General features: G+C 37.8%; 1 protein-coding gene across 3 annotated transcripts in view; it reads right to left on the reverse strand.

The window, feature by feature from the left end:
- The window catches only part of GMDS (GDP-mannose 4,6-dehydratase), a 656,830-nt gene that overhangs the window by 472,460 nt on the left and 166,061 nt on the right, over window positions 1–18,309 (reverse strand). For all 3 annotated transcript variants that reach the window (XM_035030719.1, XM_035030720.1, XM_035030718.1), the window contains 3 exons: window positions 15,262–15,306; window positions 6,713–6,800; window positions 5,070–5,179 (listed from right to left, as the gene is read on the reverse strand). In XM_035030719.1, the coding sequence (XP_034886610.1) occupies window positions 5,070–5,179; window positions 6,713–6,800; window positions 15,262–15,306 (243 nt within the window). The remainder of the gene's footprint in view (window positions 1–5,069; window positions 5,180–6,712; window positions 6,801–15,261; window positions 15,307–18,309) is intronic.

An 18,309-nucleotide genomic window follows, 5' to 3' on the forward strand; every position in this document is an offset into this window, starting at 1 on the left:
AAAAAAATAAGCTTAAGAAGAAACTTAGGTACGTGGGGAAAGAAAAATTTAATGTGAGAACTATTTTACATTACAATTGCAATCATTTTCTTGAATGGTCTTTCAAATAAATTATAGAATACAAACATTTGAGTTCCAATCTTGGATTGGCCAGCGATTGGGTGGGTGACTTTGAGTAGATAATTTCATTTATAAAATGAAAATCATATGAAGTCATTTCTGAAGTTCCTTTTCGCTGTAACATTCCATGACTGCATAATTTTCATTTCTTTGGGAAAAAAAAAATAAAGGCAATTCCAACATAACACTGTGAGACAAAAGGGAGTAATGCTGGACTAGATTTACTGTAGAAAGATTTCATCCAACACTATGGTTTCAAGAATGACAGGAGATTACCAAAGAAGTTTGAGGAATGGTGGAAAAATCCAAAATCATGACAGTAATGAACACTGAACAGGTAAGAAGCTGAAGACAAATTACTGAAAAACTATTATTTACACAGTTTAAAAAAAAAAAAAAAGAACAATAAAGCAGGCTCTTGAAACATTTTCCCCATCAAAATGGGCAGGACTAAATGTTGGATAATTTGTTCCTACTTGGATGATGTCATCATGCTAGGTTTAACTACTTTTAATAACTAGTACATTTCCGTCATCTCTCACTTTCTCCCACATAAGATCAAGTCAGCCTCTCAATGACCCACACTTCATGAGTCATAATTTTTCTGTTTATGATTCAGAAAAATGTCTTCAGTCAGTATTTCCCAGACTGCTGTGGGTTTACTCCAAGAACCAATTTCATCTTCATTGGTTTCCTACAGGAAACCAGACCAACTTCCTATTATTTTATTTTCCTTACTTTTAGCATACCATAGCCCACAGCAAATTAACTGGAAGTGAGAGTGATAGAAGACTTTATCCTGCACAAAGAGAAGCCAACATAAACAATGCCCAGTCTAGAAGTCACGGATTCAAAATTAAATATAAAATGTGCTAATATTAGAAACTTCCTTCAAAAAAGCTCCAAACCAAATAATAAAAATGTATTTTAATTAACCTTACTCTAAGTATTCCACTGTCAGAAAGAACATTTGTTTAAGAACGACTGTCTAAGAATACAATAAATCCTACAAAGCTGATTAACACTGAGAAATCAATTATAAAAATATATGTATATATGTATGTACATATATATACATGTATGTGTGTGTGTATATATATATATGTATGCTTGTATGTATTTTCCAACCCTAGCAAGCTGCTAAGACAACAGGGAGACAACTGAAGCCCAATACAGAGCCTTGGAGTGGTCAGGAAACAGAGCAACATTCCCCTAGCAACATGGCAGTCTGTCATCCCCAGCTGCCATCACTCCAGCCCCTGCCCCACACCCACTCTTTCTATGATTAAGAAAAAATCTGACACTAGATCACAGCAGAAATAGTGACATGGAACATGGATTTTTAAGGGACATTTTATCAGTGGTCTGTACTCATACTATTCCCCTAAAATACTAGTATTTCTCATGGACTACACAGAAAAAGATTTGTGAATGTGAAGAATTTTGGTATAAACATATATCAGATTCTCCTTAGACTCTTTCCATTCTCATCACTCCTGATAACAGGTATAGTTTTAGGCTTTAAAAGCCCACAAGGTCACTAACTGGCAAGGAGCAGGATAATTTTATATCAAATTCAAAAGTTGATACATTAAAAAAAAGCCTAAAAAGAATGCATTTAAGGCACATATTAAATATGGATAAACCAAGGGACTTGAAACATTAGAGCAATGGTTCTCTAAGTGAAATTCCCAGACCAGAGTCAGCATTACCTGAACATGTCCTAAAATGGAAGTTCTCACCCTACTCTAGACCTAATGAATCAGAAATTCTGGGGAAGGGCCTGCAACCTGCAGCTGATGCTAAAGTGAGCCTTATCTGTCATATTCTCTTTCTTCCTTCTTACACTAGGAAATTCCTAGAAAAGAATCCACTCAGTTTGCATTTCCCTCATAACCCCTCAACTTCTAAATCCTCTGTGCCCTGGCTAACTCCTCTATCATACGCTAAAATGCTCTCTTTAGAAGTATCTAGCTCTGCTGATATTCCCTCCTGCTTGAAATGGCCTGATTTTTTACTTCTGTGACACAATTCCACTCTCCTGCCTGTCCCTCTCCTACTTTCCTGTCATCAGTGATTACTCTTCCTCCTCCCATTCTAAATGCACTCACGTCCCCTAGGTTCAAGCTTCAGTCCTCTACTCCTCTTTCTCTATCTGCCTCCTTGCTATCTCAAGAATTCTCAGAGCTGACTTTACATCTCTGTACCCCAAATCGCTCTCAAACCTCACAACATATTTTAAACTACCTTATGACCTACTTCACCTGAATGTATTTCAAGTACTGCCAGCAGAACATATCCAAGAGGGAATTTTTCATTTACCCTGTCTGACTCCAACAGTCCCTCCCTGAATGCCTGCTTCTACTATTGGTACCATTAGTCGTCTGGTCCCCTGGGCAGTGCATTGCTTTCCCTCTTCCCTGGCTCCCATATCTTATCAGCAGAGAGGTCAACCCTACCAGGCATCGCATGTCATTCACCCCATTCCCACCATCTTCCAACAGCTTCCTATATGTCTTCTGAGCCCTACCACTAGACTTACCTGTAAAACTCATCTCTCAATCAGTTTTCCCCATAGTCAAAAATATGCAGAGGCTGCCCAAAGGTAGCCCAACTTCCTACACAGCCTTACGTCACATTTCTCTTCAACAATTTTTTTGCTCAGCTAATCTAGAATGCTCATCCATGTTATAGACATACCCCTAGTTTTCTCACTTCTGACTCTGGGCCTTACATCACTACCTCCATTTCAACTACCAGTTCCCACTAACTATGTCTGCAAATTTCTTCCATAAACCTCCTCCTTGATACCATCATAATGCCCTCAAACTGAAGTTCTCTCTCACCCTTCTCTAAAGACCCATAGATATTAGTGCCAGCCTCTGTCACTTGCCACAAATCACCCCTACACCAGTTCAGAACCTCCACAACAGAAGTGGGTTTTATACATCTTTGTGTCCTCCATTCCACCACACATGCAAATATTTGTTGGAGGGCTAAATGATCTTACAAGTCAAAATTCATATTCAATTAAGCACCATTTCTGCCAATTAGCTGGCCTTCAGGAGAAGCAGGCAAAACACAATAAAAACAGACAAACGTCACATACACAGCAACTTAGAATGAAATGACTCAATTTCCTAAGCTTTCTATACTTACAGTGCAACCAGCCTAGAATGATACCCACAACAGTAATAGGCTCACTTCAAGTAAGATAAGTACAACAGACTTTTTGAACTACAAAAACTTTTTGGAAAAAGGAGAAGACTGATTCATTTAACACTAAAATGACAGGGGATACCTTCTATAAATAAATCTTCATAAAATTTCCTACATCTTTCCCACCATGCCAGTTTATAGCTCCAGGGGTACCTAAACTATCTATAATCACAAAGGAAAGTTCTTAATCTAAAGGAAATTGAATAACAGAGCATTCATACCAAAACATTCAAATTTTGCCTGGAAGATACTCTCACGTTGGTCAAGAAGCCCAAGAAGCGACTAGATAAATTATAATGTGGAAGATGGACTGATTGTTCCAGTTCGGGATAAATAGTCTTCACACCTGGAATAATAAAGAGAGTGACTATTTCTCTACAGAAAAGAGGTGGTAATCTCTCCTGGCATAGTATGCATAAGATACCCTATAAAATGAGAAAAGATATTCAGAATCATTTAGAAAAACAGCTCTGCTCTAACTGAAAGACCTTGATAACTTTCACAGCCCAAAGGTTAACACTGGATACTGAACAGAATCATCACAGATTAAGAAAGGGGAAAATTTTTTTTCCAAGACAGCACAGATAAGAAGCATCTTTATTGATATGTAGCTATCCTTCAAGGATAACATTTTAGGGAAAAATGTAAATTACGAGGATTTCTACACTATTTTTAAATTTAATATTACAAGACTGGGTTAACCACTATGTTTCTCTCACTATATTCCACACCTGGTTTCATTTTATTTAGTTTATAGTTTCTCCCTTAAACTAGCAGAGATATAAAACAGGCATAAAGATTCCATTCCTTCTAAAGTTGGGGATATGGAGGAACACAAATCACCTTAAGTATTTCTGAAATAACACTGCTGAATTTGTTCATTAAACAGCAAAAAACAAAAAAACAAACAACAAAAAACCGATAGATTCTTTGGACTTTTTTTGGCAGGATGGCGGGGGACTCTTTTAACTTAGAGTTATTTGCTCTTATTTCTCAGCTCCATTATTCTGATTGAGTAAGTGTCTAAATAGAACTTGTATCATTCCTGGCTTCAGATTTCACTCACTCAAGTGAACACTGGGATATAGCAACAAAAATGGAAATTTGAATTAAGCAGATTGCTAGAGCTCTAGGGATGGGCTTCTCAGGTTTACTGCAATTTGTTCCAGAAAGAAAAACTAAAGAGAGGTAGGTAGACTACCAGAGTATCTGAATTAAGGGAAAGAAATCAACATTAGCTGTATCATACTGAGGAGACAAAAAGCTAAAAACAGTTTTTCTTCCCATAATTTTTACTACTTACAATAAAAAGTTAATTCAGTTAATTTTAACATATTATTGAACTCAAAAAATATTATTTTCTCAGCCAATAATATAACCACTACCAAAAATTAATATTAAAGTAGAAGTTTTATTGCGTTACATTTTCCAAAATTTTAACAAAACACTTCATTCACAATGTGATTTGAAATGGCAGAAAATAGACTACAAGATTAACCCAAAATAAATGAATACTGCTATTTTAATGTTAGCAGTAAGATTTTATATTGCTCAGTAACAGAGAATACACTTTTAAAAAGTATTAGTATTTCTATTAGATTCATTAATTAAACTCGAAGACCAGGAGTAGTGCCTATATTAAGAAACAACAACAAAAGGAACAGAAAAAAGTAAAATGCGGAACAACTAAGGAACACAGCCAGAGAAATCGGACCGTAAAAATGGCTTACTTTAACGTGGCTCTGGGCTCCAAGGTTGTAGATCTCTGTAGGCTTTACTTCATTAATGATCTTCACAAGGCAGGTACTGTCAGTGAGGTCACCATAGTGCAACTTCATGTCTTTAGAATTCAAAAGCATACCATTAGATAGAAGAAAATATCAGCCCTTTTTTTAAAAAAATATCAAAATTGAAAGGCATATTTTGAAAGTCTGAAAACCATACTGGTTTCAGAGCAGCAGAGTATAACTGTCATCTTTAAAGAACCTAAATGGTAGAAAGATACATTTGTTGCCTGTGTCTGTTTACAAATGCTACAAAGAGGATTTGTAAAAACTCAAATGAACTTTTTTTTTAAATCTTATCAAGACAGATGTTATACAGTTAATGTATCTTACGGTTCCCAGGTAGTTTGTAAGATGTGTTACATAACAGTGAGATTCAGACAAAAAAAAAAAAAAAAAAAAAAACTCACGAAAATGCATATATTGTCTAAAGAACTCTGTAATACACCAGTAATAGTGAATAAGATACTTCTATCTAGTGATTTTAAAGTACTTCATAAACATCAATCCTTAAGCCAACTACGAAATGCCTGATGTAGAGACATAACTGATTAGGACAACTAGCCTATTCTAACCCTAAATCTCAGCATATCCTTACACTGATACATGTAGATAGGTGATTTGCTAGCTTGATATTTTGTTATTTTTACATAAAATTGATCTATGTCTAGACCCAATGGCACTACCATTCTGCACTTTGCACAAAAATGATAATAATTTTCAAGAAGGATGTACTGAATAACCTGAATACTAAGGTAAAGGGCCTTTAGTGGAGACAACTACGTTAACCAAATATTTGGTGCTCTGAAATGAATACAAAATGATTTATGCTTTACATGCTGACTGAATCATCCCTGCCAGCTGGAAAAACTGGACAAGCAAAGCAGGCTGAACTTGGGAGTTAAAAACCCAGGGTCCTGGTCCTAGCTCTGTCTTTTACATGGTATGTGACCTCAATAAAGCTACCACCTCTCTCTGCCTCTATTTCCTCATCTGTAAAATGGTTTCACTCACAAGCTTAGGAGCTGCTATAAAGGGCAAATGAGAAAACACTGTGACTGGGCTATGTAGACTATCTGGCTACATTCAGGCAACCTTATTAAAAATAACATGCAACTGCAAATACTGACAGTGATTTGTAAAGCAATTAAATATAGTTTTGATTGCCACCTGTTTTTGGACCTGTCTTCACAAATTATTTTAAAAATTAAATAAATGTACAAAGATCGCTTAGCTTGATTACATTAGACCAAACATAAAAAGCAAAGGAGTGTTCTGTGAATATGGACCTGATCTTACTTGAGGGGATAAGGACACCTGGAGAAGGGTGATCAAAGGCATGTCTACTCTTGGTTTCTTGAGCAGCATCACCTGACCAATAACCTGTAACAGCCTAACCAAGATGACACTGTGGCCCAGGGGCAGCAAGCAATGGAAGGGTTTTCAAAGCATACAGATAGCATTCGATGTAGGCAATTCATGGGTAAATAATTGCAACTTGATGGGCTTTGAGAAAAATGACATCTGAAAATAACTTATCATAATATAGGAAGCTACAGAAAGAAATTTTAGTAAAGAAAATGACTTACTTCCTTCAATATGAGCCTGGGGGTTCTTATACAGATGTTCAATTCGACCTGTATTGAATGAACTGGATCGCCGCACAATTCCATGGACCTGCATTTTTTATAATGCGGAAAGATAAGAAATTATAAATGTGCAATGAGGATTAATAAGCAACTCAGAGGTTCTTTTGTTAATGCTTACCTTGTGAAAAAATAACTATAACTTATAAGCCTATAACTTATGAACATTATCTTTAAATTATTAAAAATAGTCCCACTGCTTACTTTCTCTCCCACTACTGCCCACCAGCCACCAGCATTGTACCTCCATCTCTCTGCCATGTTTTCACTGCCAATCTCAACAAGAGTAATTAGAGAATTATGTGACTTCACAGCAAATGCTTAGTTACAGATACTCAAATGTCTCCTTTTCCAAACACACACACACTTAGAGCCCTGCTGCTGACAAAATATCTCTTCAGTTTGAAACCGAAGACAGACCATGTGAGGCCATATCGGTAAAACTGCCCTGCAGCCTCTGTAACACAAAGCATGAGGCTGAGAGGCTCTGATGCCACCACATCCTTCCAGTGTCCTCAGAGCTTTGCATCGTGCACCTATTACATATATATATAAATATACCTGCATCCACAAATATAAACAAACAGCAGCTGCTATTATCCAGCTTTGCAGAAAAGAAATAGCATAGATTAGGGACAAGACTTATACTCTACTAGATTTAAGATATCAAGAAAACTCAAATGAAGAAAGGATTTTTTATTTTTTTAATTTTTATCTTTACCTTAACCATTATTAGTATGAGGGGGAAGAAAGTCCTTGGAACAAGAATGCATACCTGTCTGATACCAAAGAAAAGACTATTTGTATCTGACACATAAGAGAAATTGTTCAAGACCTGGTCTCACTTCCTCCTTATGTCAAGATTGCTCCCTTTGTGTTGCCAATGCTAATACAAGCTTATGTCACCAGCTGCCCAAGTTCCAGTTCTACTGGGGGCAGTTTTAATCCTTCACTTATTTTAGAAGTGTTCTTTCAAATGTTGGGCAGTTGCATTTGCAGCTGAATACACTTCTATATTTTAACTCAATCGTTTTCTGTCTGTTTCAAACCGAAATTAATCCTTGGCATGACTCGAATATTCCAAATGCTGGGGGGGGGGGCAGAATTATAAGCACATAAGACTTTCTTTCAAATAGAAAGACATCTCATCGTCATTTTATACGCCATACATGAGAAATTAACTTCTGCAAAGGATACAACACACCCACAATTAATAATTCTTTTGGTTAGCTGCTTTAGCCAAAGAAAAAAGCACTCATCCACACTATTTTCCAAAAGAACTAAGCCCAAGAAAATGTGGTAAAAATGAAAGTATTTTTAAGAAGGGAACATCACAAACTTCGTTAACTAAAATTTTAGGAGGCAAACTGTAAAATCTAGGAAATGTTAAATTGAGATTTGAGTATACGTCTCCATTCCTTAATTTAGAAGTGGATAAAATAACACATCAAGCTTAGAATTTATTCTACTTCATGGTCTCCTATTTTTTAAGTTGTTACTTAATTGTAAAGTTGAACTGCTCTACAAACAATAATTTTGTTTAAGAAACAATTTTTTGCTTAATAAAAACCAAGTTCACATACTTATATATAGCGAAATTGGTGTTTGCCACCAAGTTATCTCTGAAATATAGCTCTCTTAGATGTAAGTAGAACTTTATTTCATTGGATATAAAGGAATCTCTATGTTCTAAAAACAGATCATTTAATTTTGACAATGAAAATAATAATAATAATATGATTTAGTCTATCTTTTCTCTTAACTGCTGGATTCTGGGTAAGTCACATATTCCAACATCCTGAAAAAAGAGAAACTCCATATACATACACCTTGCATATAAACATTAAAGGCTCTGATAAAAATATTAAATGATATAGATGGATTCAATTAAAATCAGACAACTACACAAAGTCACAGCAAATAAATAACATAGGACTTTTTGTCACACTTATAACGAAAAGCATTAAGCCATAGGTTTTTTTTAAATATGAAAAAATGTGTTTTAATTTCCCCTCACTCCCAACTTTTGGTATGTGTATACAGGGAAAGAAAGACCTGCCAAATGCTTAATCCATGACAGCAAGTATTATTCTAAGAACTAATGAAAGCTGAGTCTGTCTGCCTCAGAGACAGGTGAAATACAAACTTTAAGACAAGCCAAAATGTGTGCAAACTGGATAATCTAGTTAAGAATTTGAGATTAGCAGCTTTCTCTTTACAGAAGGGATGTATGTAAGGTTATTGTTTGTTTTTATAAGGATTTGGGGGAAAAAAGAGATGAGTTAGGAAACCAAAGCGAAAAGATAAATGAGCTGAATATGACTCCATGTAAACTTAATCAAAATCACTATTATGTTGTAGCAGTTCAAAAAGAAAATATAATTCTGAAAAACTGAAGTCTTAAACAGAAAGGAGTATTTTGACAAACAAATTTCATGTCCCATTTAACTAAGTTGATGAAAAGGAAAATTTCAAGTTCTCTCAACGTCAGAACAAAGTTAGTTTGATTTCAAAACCTAGAGTCAGATTAGGCAATATAACAGAGAAATGCTTGCTCATTTATTTGTTTACTTATTACAATCACGAAAACAGAAAATTGTTACCACTGGACTTCATATCCTTCAGTATCTGTTTGTTTATTTCAATCAAGAAAGAAAATTATTACCACTAGATTTCAAATTCTTCAATGTCTAGATTTCTCTTGGAAGCAAGGATAACTCCCCAGGGATGTTTAATGCCACTTGCCTTTTGAAAAGCACAGATTATAGAGGTAACGTCAATAGCTAACATGTACATGGCAATGACCATATGCCAGACACTGCTCTTCATAGACATTAAATCACCTATCCTCACAACACCCTTCCTTATATTACTCCCATTCTACAGGTGAGGACACTGCCTGAGATCACACAGCCAGTGGAAGTGGTCAAGCTAAACTGCACACATGGTCCATCCTACCAACACTCAGTATGTTTTCAAAATGAAATACATAAAACTTTTGCCTTTTTTCACCAAGGCTTCTAGGGTATTTGACAACCCAGAAAAAATACCTTACAGATTCTCACAGATCATGAATGGATGCACGGGAACCCCATGTTCTAACAAATAATCTCCCAGAGATAACAACTGGACAATCCTTATATGTCATTTCCTTTCTGTTCTCCTTATACTCCCTAGTCATAATTCCTCTCTTAGAAGAAAACCCACAATTTACTTATTATTTTAAATTCCAATATGCTATGTTGTATTTGTTGCCATGTTATTTAATATTTAATATAAATTTTTCATTTATTCCCAGACATATTTTTGCTTTTAAAAGATTTAAATTTGTCTTTTGTTTTTCTGGTTTCTCTGTGTTTTAGGGTACAAAATGGGTACAAAAGTATGTGTTGTTGTCTTATCTGCTAACAGTGATGCTAGGAAGGCACTCGAAACTTTCATAAGAAGCTTCATTTCTATTAATGTTCCTTTTCCCCTCATGCCCAGAAGGAATGCACACAGGGCTAAGATCCTAGGAAATGTGTAACAGGCCTACCTTTCACTAATGCTAATTAATAAACTGGACTAAGGAGCCTTCTATAAACTCTGTATCCCTAGGCTTGTCAGCATCAAGTACTGGGTCATCCTGTCACTCCTGTATCAACTAAAGCCCCACAAATCCCACAGAACTTCTCTGGACTGTTTTCCAAGTACAGTCTCACCTAATCTTCAAGACAACCTTAGGAAACAGGTACATTTATCATCCCCCTTTACCTGAGAAACTAAGTCTCAGAAAGGCCCAATGACCTGCCCAAGGCCACAGAGCCAGCCGGTGGCAAAGGAGGATTAGAACACAGACTGTCCAGTACCTGAGCCTAAGGGTCTCCTTGCCACAGTGAGCTAGATGGCCTCTTTCACTTTTGTTGCTCTGAAGATGGTTGACGGGTGCTTAAGGGAGAATTATCCTTTGCATGTCAACAACTGTAGAATTAAATATTTGAAGTTTTAAAGGGCAATTTTTTAAAAAGATTTTATTTATTCATTTGCATGAGAGAGACACAGAGAGCACAAGTGGGGAGAGGCAGAGGAAGAAGCATACTCCCTACTGAGCCAGGAGCCCAGTGCGGGGCTTGATCTCAGGTTCCCGGGATCATGACCTGAGCTGAAGGCAGACTCTTAACCGACTTGAGCCACCCAGGCACCCCTAAAGGGCGATCTTTTTTAATAAAACCTGATAATTCTTAGTTTTCCTCTTCATGAGATGACACCTATATTCTATAAATAATAAGTGTTAGATTCATTCTCTTTGTGCTCTCCTTAATGATTAATGTTAAGTAAAATTCAAGAAACAAGCAACATTAAAAACTATAACTTTAATCCTTTAGAGTCTCTTCTCAGTGAGAACTGGACCAGGAATAAAGCAAACCTTCACTTTCTCATATTAAATAGTTCATTCAGGGACGCGTGGGTGGCTCAGTTGGTTAAGCATCTGCCTTCAGCTCAGGTCATGATCCCAGGGTCCTGGGATGGAGCACCGAGTCGGGCTCCCTGCTCAGCAGGGAATCTGTTTCTCTCTGTCCCTCTGCCCCTCCCCACTGCTCATGCTCTGTCTCTGTCTCTCTCTCAAATAAATAAATAAAATCTTTAAAAATAAATAAATAGATAGATAGATAGCTAGATCATTCAGAACACGACCAGATGCATGGATTTCAGTGGCCGCATTAGAAGGCCCCACAGCTTCAGGAATCTAAGTGTGAGGTCATATAAAGTATTTAACCATAGTAACTAATCAGTCTATTCATACATATGATATTCCTTTTCAAGTAATATGCAAATGTCTATTTTTGCTTTAAAGTTAGCCAAGCTTTTTATACCTTTACTCTGCTTTTTTGACTAAAGAAAAAGTAAAGGAATATATGTAACTATGCTATGCTAATTCTGTAGATAGTGTTTGTCTTTGCCTATGTGGCCACCTCATCACTACCCCACCAACCTATCTCTGCTCTTCAATTTGCCCCCCTCCAGTTGACTACTGCTTGTCCATAGAGTCCATGCCTCCCCACCTTCACAATGAAAGGCTGACTTTGCCATTGCTAGACAATTAAAGTTTGCCCCTTTCTGTTCTAGGAAGAACTCAGCCTCATTATCAAGCCTATTCATAGAATCTGTAGCTCTTCTTCCCAGTGTTTATTTGTTCCTGGTTTGTACTCTGCTACCCCAAAGTATACTGTTTCCAGTTATTTCTTAGCCTAGTGATATTCCTTATACAAAGACTAAATCCAAAATAGTGTAAGAGCTCAGAGAAGGAAAACCCCACCAATTAAGGTACCTTAAAAAATTCTGTTCATCTTCACCTTATGATTAAATGATCTCATTTGAACCTATAGTTGTACTGGCTTTCAAACTGTAAGATCCAGGAGAGTGGCATCAGCAACAATTGGGGGCTTATTAGAAAGGCTGATGCCCAGACCCCAGAACCAGCCATCCTCACCTTTATGGGGACTCTGGGTGGCTCTGATGCACACTGCAGGTTGAGAACCTGCTGAGTTGCTGATGTTGACCTTCTGGATTCAGGTACAGACAGGTGTCTCCTCTTACCCTACTGAATGCAATTTACTAACCCTATTATCTTCCTCATGGTCTTGAGCAACCAGGGACTGCTGGCTGATAATTCTGGAAAATTTCCAATATAGCCTCTTTGAAAAATTTACTTCAACCCAAGCTCAAAAAAGATGAAGTCCGTGCCACCATTATATTTCCCTTAATAGCTTATCCTCCAATTACAGCCATCTCTTAAAATGGAAGACAGCAACCTATTAAAATTGAATACAGTATGGATAAACACGTTTTCACTCCCCTATTCCTACAAAGCTCATATTTCCTCTGGACTATGAGAAGGAATTATTTCTGATTATGCTTTGTAGTTCTATACCTTCCTCCTGTATTGTCTATATTATCTCCTTCTATCAATTTATGGATCTCACTCCTAAACCTCTCTTCTCTTGCCAATCATTGTTTCAATGATTCATTTCTCCCATTAACTGTGATTTGCCAAGTGGGCCTTCTATTGTCTTTATCAGAATCAAATCCGCTCTTATGATTTCAAATGCCAATGGAACAAAAACATTTGTAGCTCACCTGGCAGTCCTAGGTTCTCATTACATTTATTTCTAAGTCTGTCATCCATTTGGGAACATTACTACCCATCTTCTGAAGTCTGCTAGTTCCTTAACAAGCCACCTAAGTGGAGCTTTGAATGTCTCTGTGCATGCCTTCTTCCTAGCCATTTCCAGTAACACTAAGAGCACCATCATGTTGACTGAGACTATTCACCGTCTACCATATAGACCTTAAAGCTAGGCCCTATCACTAGTCCACCACATTATCACAGTGACTACTCCACCTCATACCACCATACCTGCTCTGTTTTCCTCTGGACTAGGTGCAGATACTTGTTGCCACAATCCTCATCTCATGTCTTAGTCCCCCATGTCCTCCTTGAAAGTAAATTTCAACATCCACGCAGTTTAAGCACTCTTTCTGACATACCACCTCACTCTTCAAAACTGCAATGACCATGATGGGGTTCAGGACATGCTACCCCAAAATATGGCACCTTGGTGTATGGAATATTTTAAGCTGAAGGAATTTGACAAAACAGTAGAACCAGGGAAGTCACTCTAACTTTCCCCCTGCTCTTCTCCCTTAAAATAGTCATGAAACACTCCAGTGAGAAGTGCCCTCCACCATAACTGGAAAAAAGGAACATCCTTATCTCTGAAGACAAGGGGATGTCAAAAAGAATCCAAACAAACAGATCTTGTTAAGTTTCCCATACTTACCTCATACTCCTTGACCTGTCATATTTCTCCAAGACCATCAATTCTTCATCGAACCTAACATAAAAATACTTAGCCTTAATGGTTTCTTTGGATCTTCATTTCCTTACAAAGGTTCCCAGTCACATAAAACTTATATTAAATAAACTTGTATGCTTTTCAGTTTAATTTTCAGACCCAGCCGGGGGCCCTAAGAGGGTTGAGGAAAACTATTTTCCTCCTCTACATTAAACCAACAAAGATTAACAGGAGAAATTTCTATGGTTTTCTCAAACTCCTTCTATTTTCTCAAACTCCTTCAGCTTAAAATATCCAATATGCTAAAGTACCACATCTTGGGGTGGCACATCCTGAACCCCATCAGTTCTTACTAAGTTCCTTCTCTAGGTTCACTTGATACACAGCCAAATCACTAACTCCTCTCTAGCTACCAAACACCTCTCAGCCAGTGCCAACACCTGAAACAAAGTAATTTGTCTGCCAATCCTTCCCTTTTAGATTTATTGAAGCACTAAATTAATGTAGTCTGAATAAATTATCAGTCTTTATCTAAAACCAACTCTTCTGTACTATATATGATCTACTCTAAAATTCTCTGCTCTGCAGAATATGAATGTATCACTCAATTATAGGAATCTGTATATGAACATAAGTGTACACGTATACTTTCATAATTAATTTGTCTTATTTTCGTATTTTTGCAAGATATAAAACTAGCTGGTTAGGTAAGGGAACAGAAGGTGCTAAACATATCTCCTATTACTTCTTAAAGTCTAAAAGTCAAGGCTCTCAGAAAAGATTATGAGTTATAGTAAGAAAATTTGTTTCCTTTTCTTCAAATCCTGTTGGCATTTAGATGCCAAATTCCTTGCTGTTGTTTTTCCATCTGCCCACAGTGCACATTTTTTTTTAAACAGTACACCTGCAAACAGAATAATCCAGAGAATCCAAATTTATTAATGTAAACACTCCCAAATCAGGCCAGAGCATATGGGTCACTGTATAGGTTTTTGTTTTCTGTACAGCATGAACTTATAGACAGAAAACTGTTCTTAAAAAAGGTAATATGTACACATGAAGTTACATCAAACTTAATATGTAAAACCGTTTCCTTTAAGGAAAGCAGAAAATGTTCGAGGAGAGGACAAAAGAGGAGAAAAAGAAGACGACAACGATGATGACACCAGCAGCAAACCCAGAAATTTCAGCTTCCATAAAATATATGGCTGCCTATTAGAATGAAAAAAACCTCTGAGTGTAAATGTTTCATTCAAGCTTGCCAAAGATCAGCTTAGTTTTTATTGCTCTGTGCAATTTCCGAATTAAGTGACTTCACTGTGAGTGGGACTTTTTTATGTAACACATTACATCATAAATTAACCCTAATAATGTTATAGCTTTTAGCTTACCCAGGCTGCTTTATCTGAGAATGTGGGAAGCGTGCAAAGCAGTTAAACACTAAGGAACAGGGGGAAGCCACCAGTGCTCACCAGCAGATAAATAGCACAATGAGCTGGCATGGTTACAAGCCAAGCGGCACATTCTTCCCCTGATTTTGATTTGTTATCGGAGTTTCAGTGGAAAACACACACAGGAGGACGGCGGCAGAGGAAGCAGGAGGCCACTGTGTCCAAGTGATTCCACCAGCCTGTGCTTGCTCACTGAGTCACTCACCTCGTAGCCTTTCTCCAGCAGGAACTCAGCCAAGTATGAACCATCCTGGGAAGAGAAGGAAAATTGACAATTGTCAGACCCATCACGGCTAGCGTAGAAGGCAGCCAAGGCTGAGAGCTTTGAGAAATGCACTGAAGGGGCTACATGAACTCAAATTAAGGATCATGGCAACCAGAATAAAAGTAATACAGCTAATGATGGTAAAAACAGAACAGTATTCCTCTTTCCACTGTTCACTAAGCATTTTCATAGACACTATTTCACTTGAGCACCACAGAAGCATGGCAAAGTATTATCATTGATTAATTTACTGGGTAAGAAACAAAATCCAGGGACATAATATGGGGCAACAGAGAGAACATGACACTTCGACAGATGTGGGTTTAGTTAGGTTTGGCCACTTACTAGCTGTGTGAAATATGCAAAATATGTGTAGCAAAGCAGAAGGCCTTGGTACTACAGGAACAAAAAACAGGAATCAGACTAATTCTGGGTGGTTGTGAAAGAGGTGAAGGAATGAGATGGGAGCTGTGAGGACTTGGGGAGAACACAGGTGAGTGTAAGGAGGACGCAGGGAACACCAGAGCGTTATCAACATTGCTAAAAAAAAGACACTATGGCAGAGAGGAGGTAGGTGAGCGCCTTTGTGGGGGAAGACCTTCTAGGCACTGGTGGGAGTTGGCTTCTAACTCAAGGGTTCTGGAAAGTCACTAAAAAAAGAGTTTTGGGGTTTGGGTGCTAAACACGATCAGATTTGTATTATTATCACTGAATATATATGCATAACACACACACTCATAAACTTTAAATACAAGAAGGATATTTATTTTTTGTAAAGTAGGAAGGATGCATCTTTTTTTCAAATATTTTATTTATTTGAAAGCAAGAGAGAGCAGGGTGAAGGGCAGAGAGAGAAGCAGACTCCCTGCTGAGCAGGGAGCCTGATGTGGGACTTGATCATGGGACTCCGGAATCATGACCTGAGGCAAAGGCAGACGCTTAACCAACTGAGCCACCCAGGTGCCCCAAGAGGATGCATCTTAAATCGTGCAGTTATTCCCTACATTAAGATGAAGGTATCTGACTAAACACAGATTCTCAACTGGCTTTTAATAACTCTCATAAAAATTTCTAAGGTGCCTGGGTGGCTCAGTCGTTAAGCGTCTGCCTTCAGTTCAGGTCATGATCCCAGCGTCCTGGGATCGAGCCCCACATCGGGCTCCCTGCTCAGCGGGAAGCCTGCTTCTCCCTCTCCCAAGCCTGCTTGTGTTCCCGCTCTTGATGTCTCTTTATCAAATAAATAAATAAAATCTTAAAAAAAAAATTCTACCTAAGGGGGAATGCTACTTAAACTAAAATATTTCATGTGCCACTTTTAGGGAAAGAAAGTATGAGAGTCATCTAATAAAACTATTAAGAGGCCAAAAGGCTAGAAATCACTGTTCTAGAGGTACTATAAAAGCTATCAGCCTTGCTCAAAATATGAATCGGGTAGACATTTTGCAATCAATCCTGTTAACTGCCCACCTGTTTTTAGCCCGGGTCGGTCCCCTCCATCCCATCCAGACTTAAACATAAAAATGGGAGGCTCCAACTACTGGAAATTTGTGTATTCAAAAGTAGCTGGGACTATTTGGGAGTATTTGGGTTTTCTTTGGTTTCCTCAGTTTGAAAAAGTTTAAAATATCCCTCTGAGTTTCAAAAGATCCTACCAGATATTCCAGGAAAAAGAAAGCCTTATTATTGTCACTAGTTACTTAAAGCTGGAAATGGAGACACCCTATGGGTCCTAAAAATGACAGGGCTGCCAAGAGAGTGTTTACTACATTAATGCAGAAGTCACACATAAATTCAGGCAGGATGACAAGGCAAGGTATACAAGGGACACATTTTGTGGTTCATTAAAACCTCCAACAGATTTTCTTCTGACTTCTTGACATAAATATTCTGGTTTATAGACTCATGTAGAGAAGAAGAGAAATGGTTTGGCATATTCCTTTTCCTCTCCATCTTATGATATACACACAATTGCATGGTTTTAAAATACCCAACATGCAAACTAAATCAGATAAGAGGGCTGAGCAATTCAGACTAGGACAGGGCAGGTCAGTCTACATGACCATCGGAAATGTGAGAATAATGGGTAGTCTTATAAATCAATCAGTGAGAAAGCAGCTTAATAGAAAAAGTATTTACAATCAGAAGAATAATTTTACAGTAGTTTGGAAAGCCCTAGAATGTATCAAGTTTTGTTTTATTGTTGGTATTAGTGTTGTCATTTTGAAGCAGGCAACACCATACTTTTCATGTTTCATAATTTCTCTTGGAATAAAAAGTTAAAATGCTTTATGTTCTACCATGGCTGCATACAATGTTTAAAAAAAAAAAAAAAGGCAGAGGTGAAAGTGCTAGAGATCCATGGGGGCAGGGAAAGCTGTGATTATTCAGAAAGCTGATGTGAAACAGACCTGACCAGGCCTGAACCCTGTCAATAAGGTCTTGTTCTTCTCACCCAGGGCCCTTCTCAAACTTTCCAACCGCACTGGAACATTCTGAACCAGCAGGGCACTCACTTCCTCCTGACTTCCTTGCCAGGTCTCTCAAGTGATAGGGCCTGAGCTGCACAATGAGTGGGAAATGGAGCAGAGCGAAGGCTCCTGGTCTCTGGCCTAGGGAGCCCAGCTGGCCTCCCCTTGTCCTCTCCCTGAGCCCCTGAGGGGACCCCACAGGGAGACACAGTATCTAAGCAGACAGGCGTCAGCCAAGCTAACAAGATCATTGTTTCTGCCTCCTCTAGAAGAACAGGGTTGTTGGAGAAAGCTTCAATCAAGACTAATAACTGAAATGTCATGGCAACTGAGAACCTACAACTGACATTAAAAATTCTGATACTTAATTCCTCGGAAAACAAGGAACTAAATGAACTTAAATTTCCAACTCATTTGCTATGAACACAATTAATCTGGTACAAATTCCAGCCTGGGTTCAATCCTTGCTACAGAAAACTTTTAACTGAGGAGATAATGTCCCAATTGTGACTCTTCAATT

Source organism: Mirounga leonina, unplaced genomic scaffold, assembly GCF_011800145.1.
Source record: "Mirounga leonina isolate KUSES-001 unplaced genomic scaffold, KU_Mleo_1.0 Mir_366, whole genome shotgun sequence".
Classification (NCBI taxonomy): domain Eukaryota; kingdom Metazoa; phylum Chordata; class Mammalia; order Carnivora; family Phocidae; genus Mirounga; species Mirounga leonina.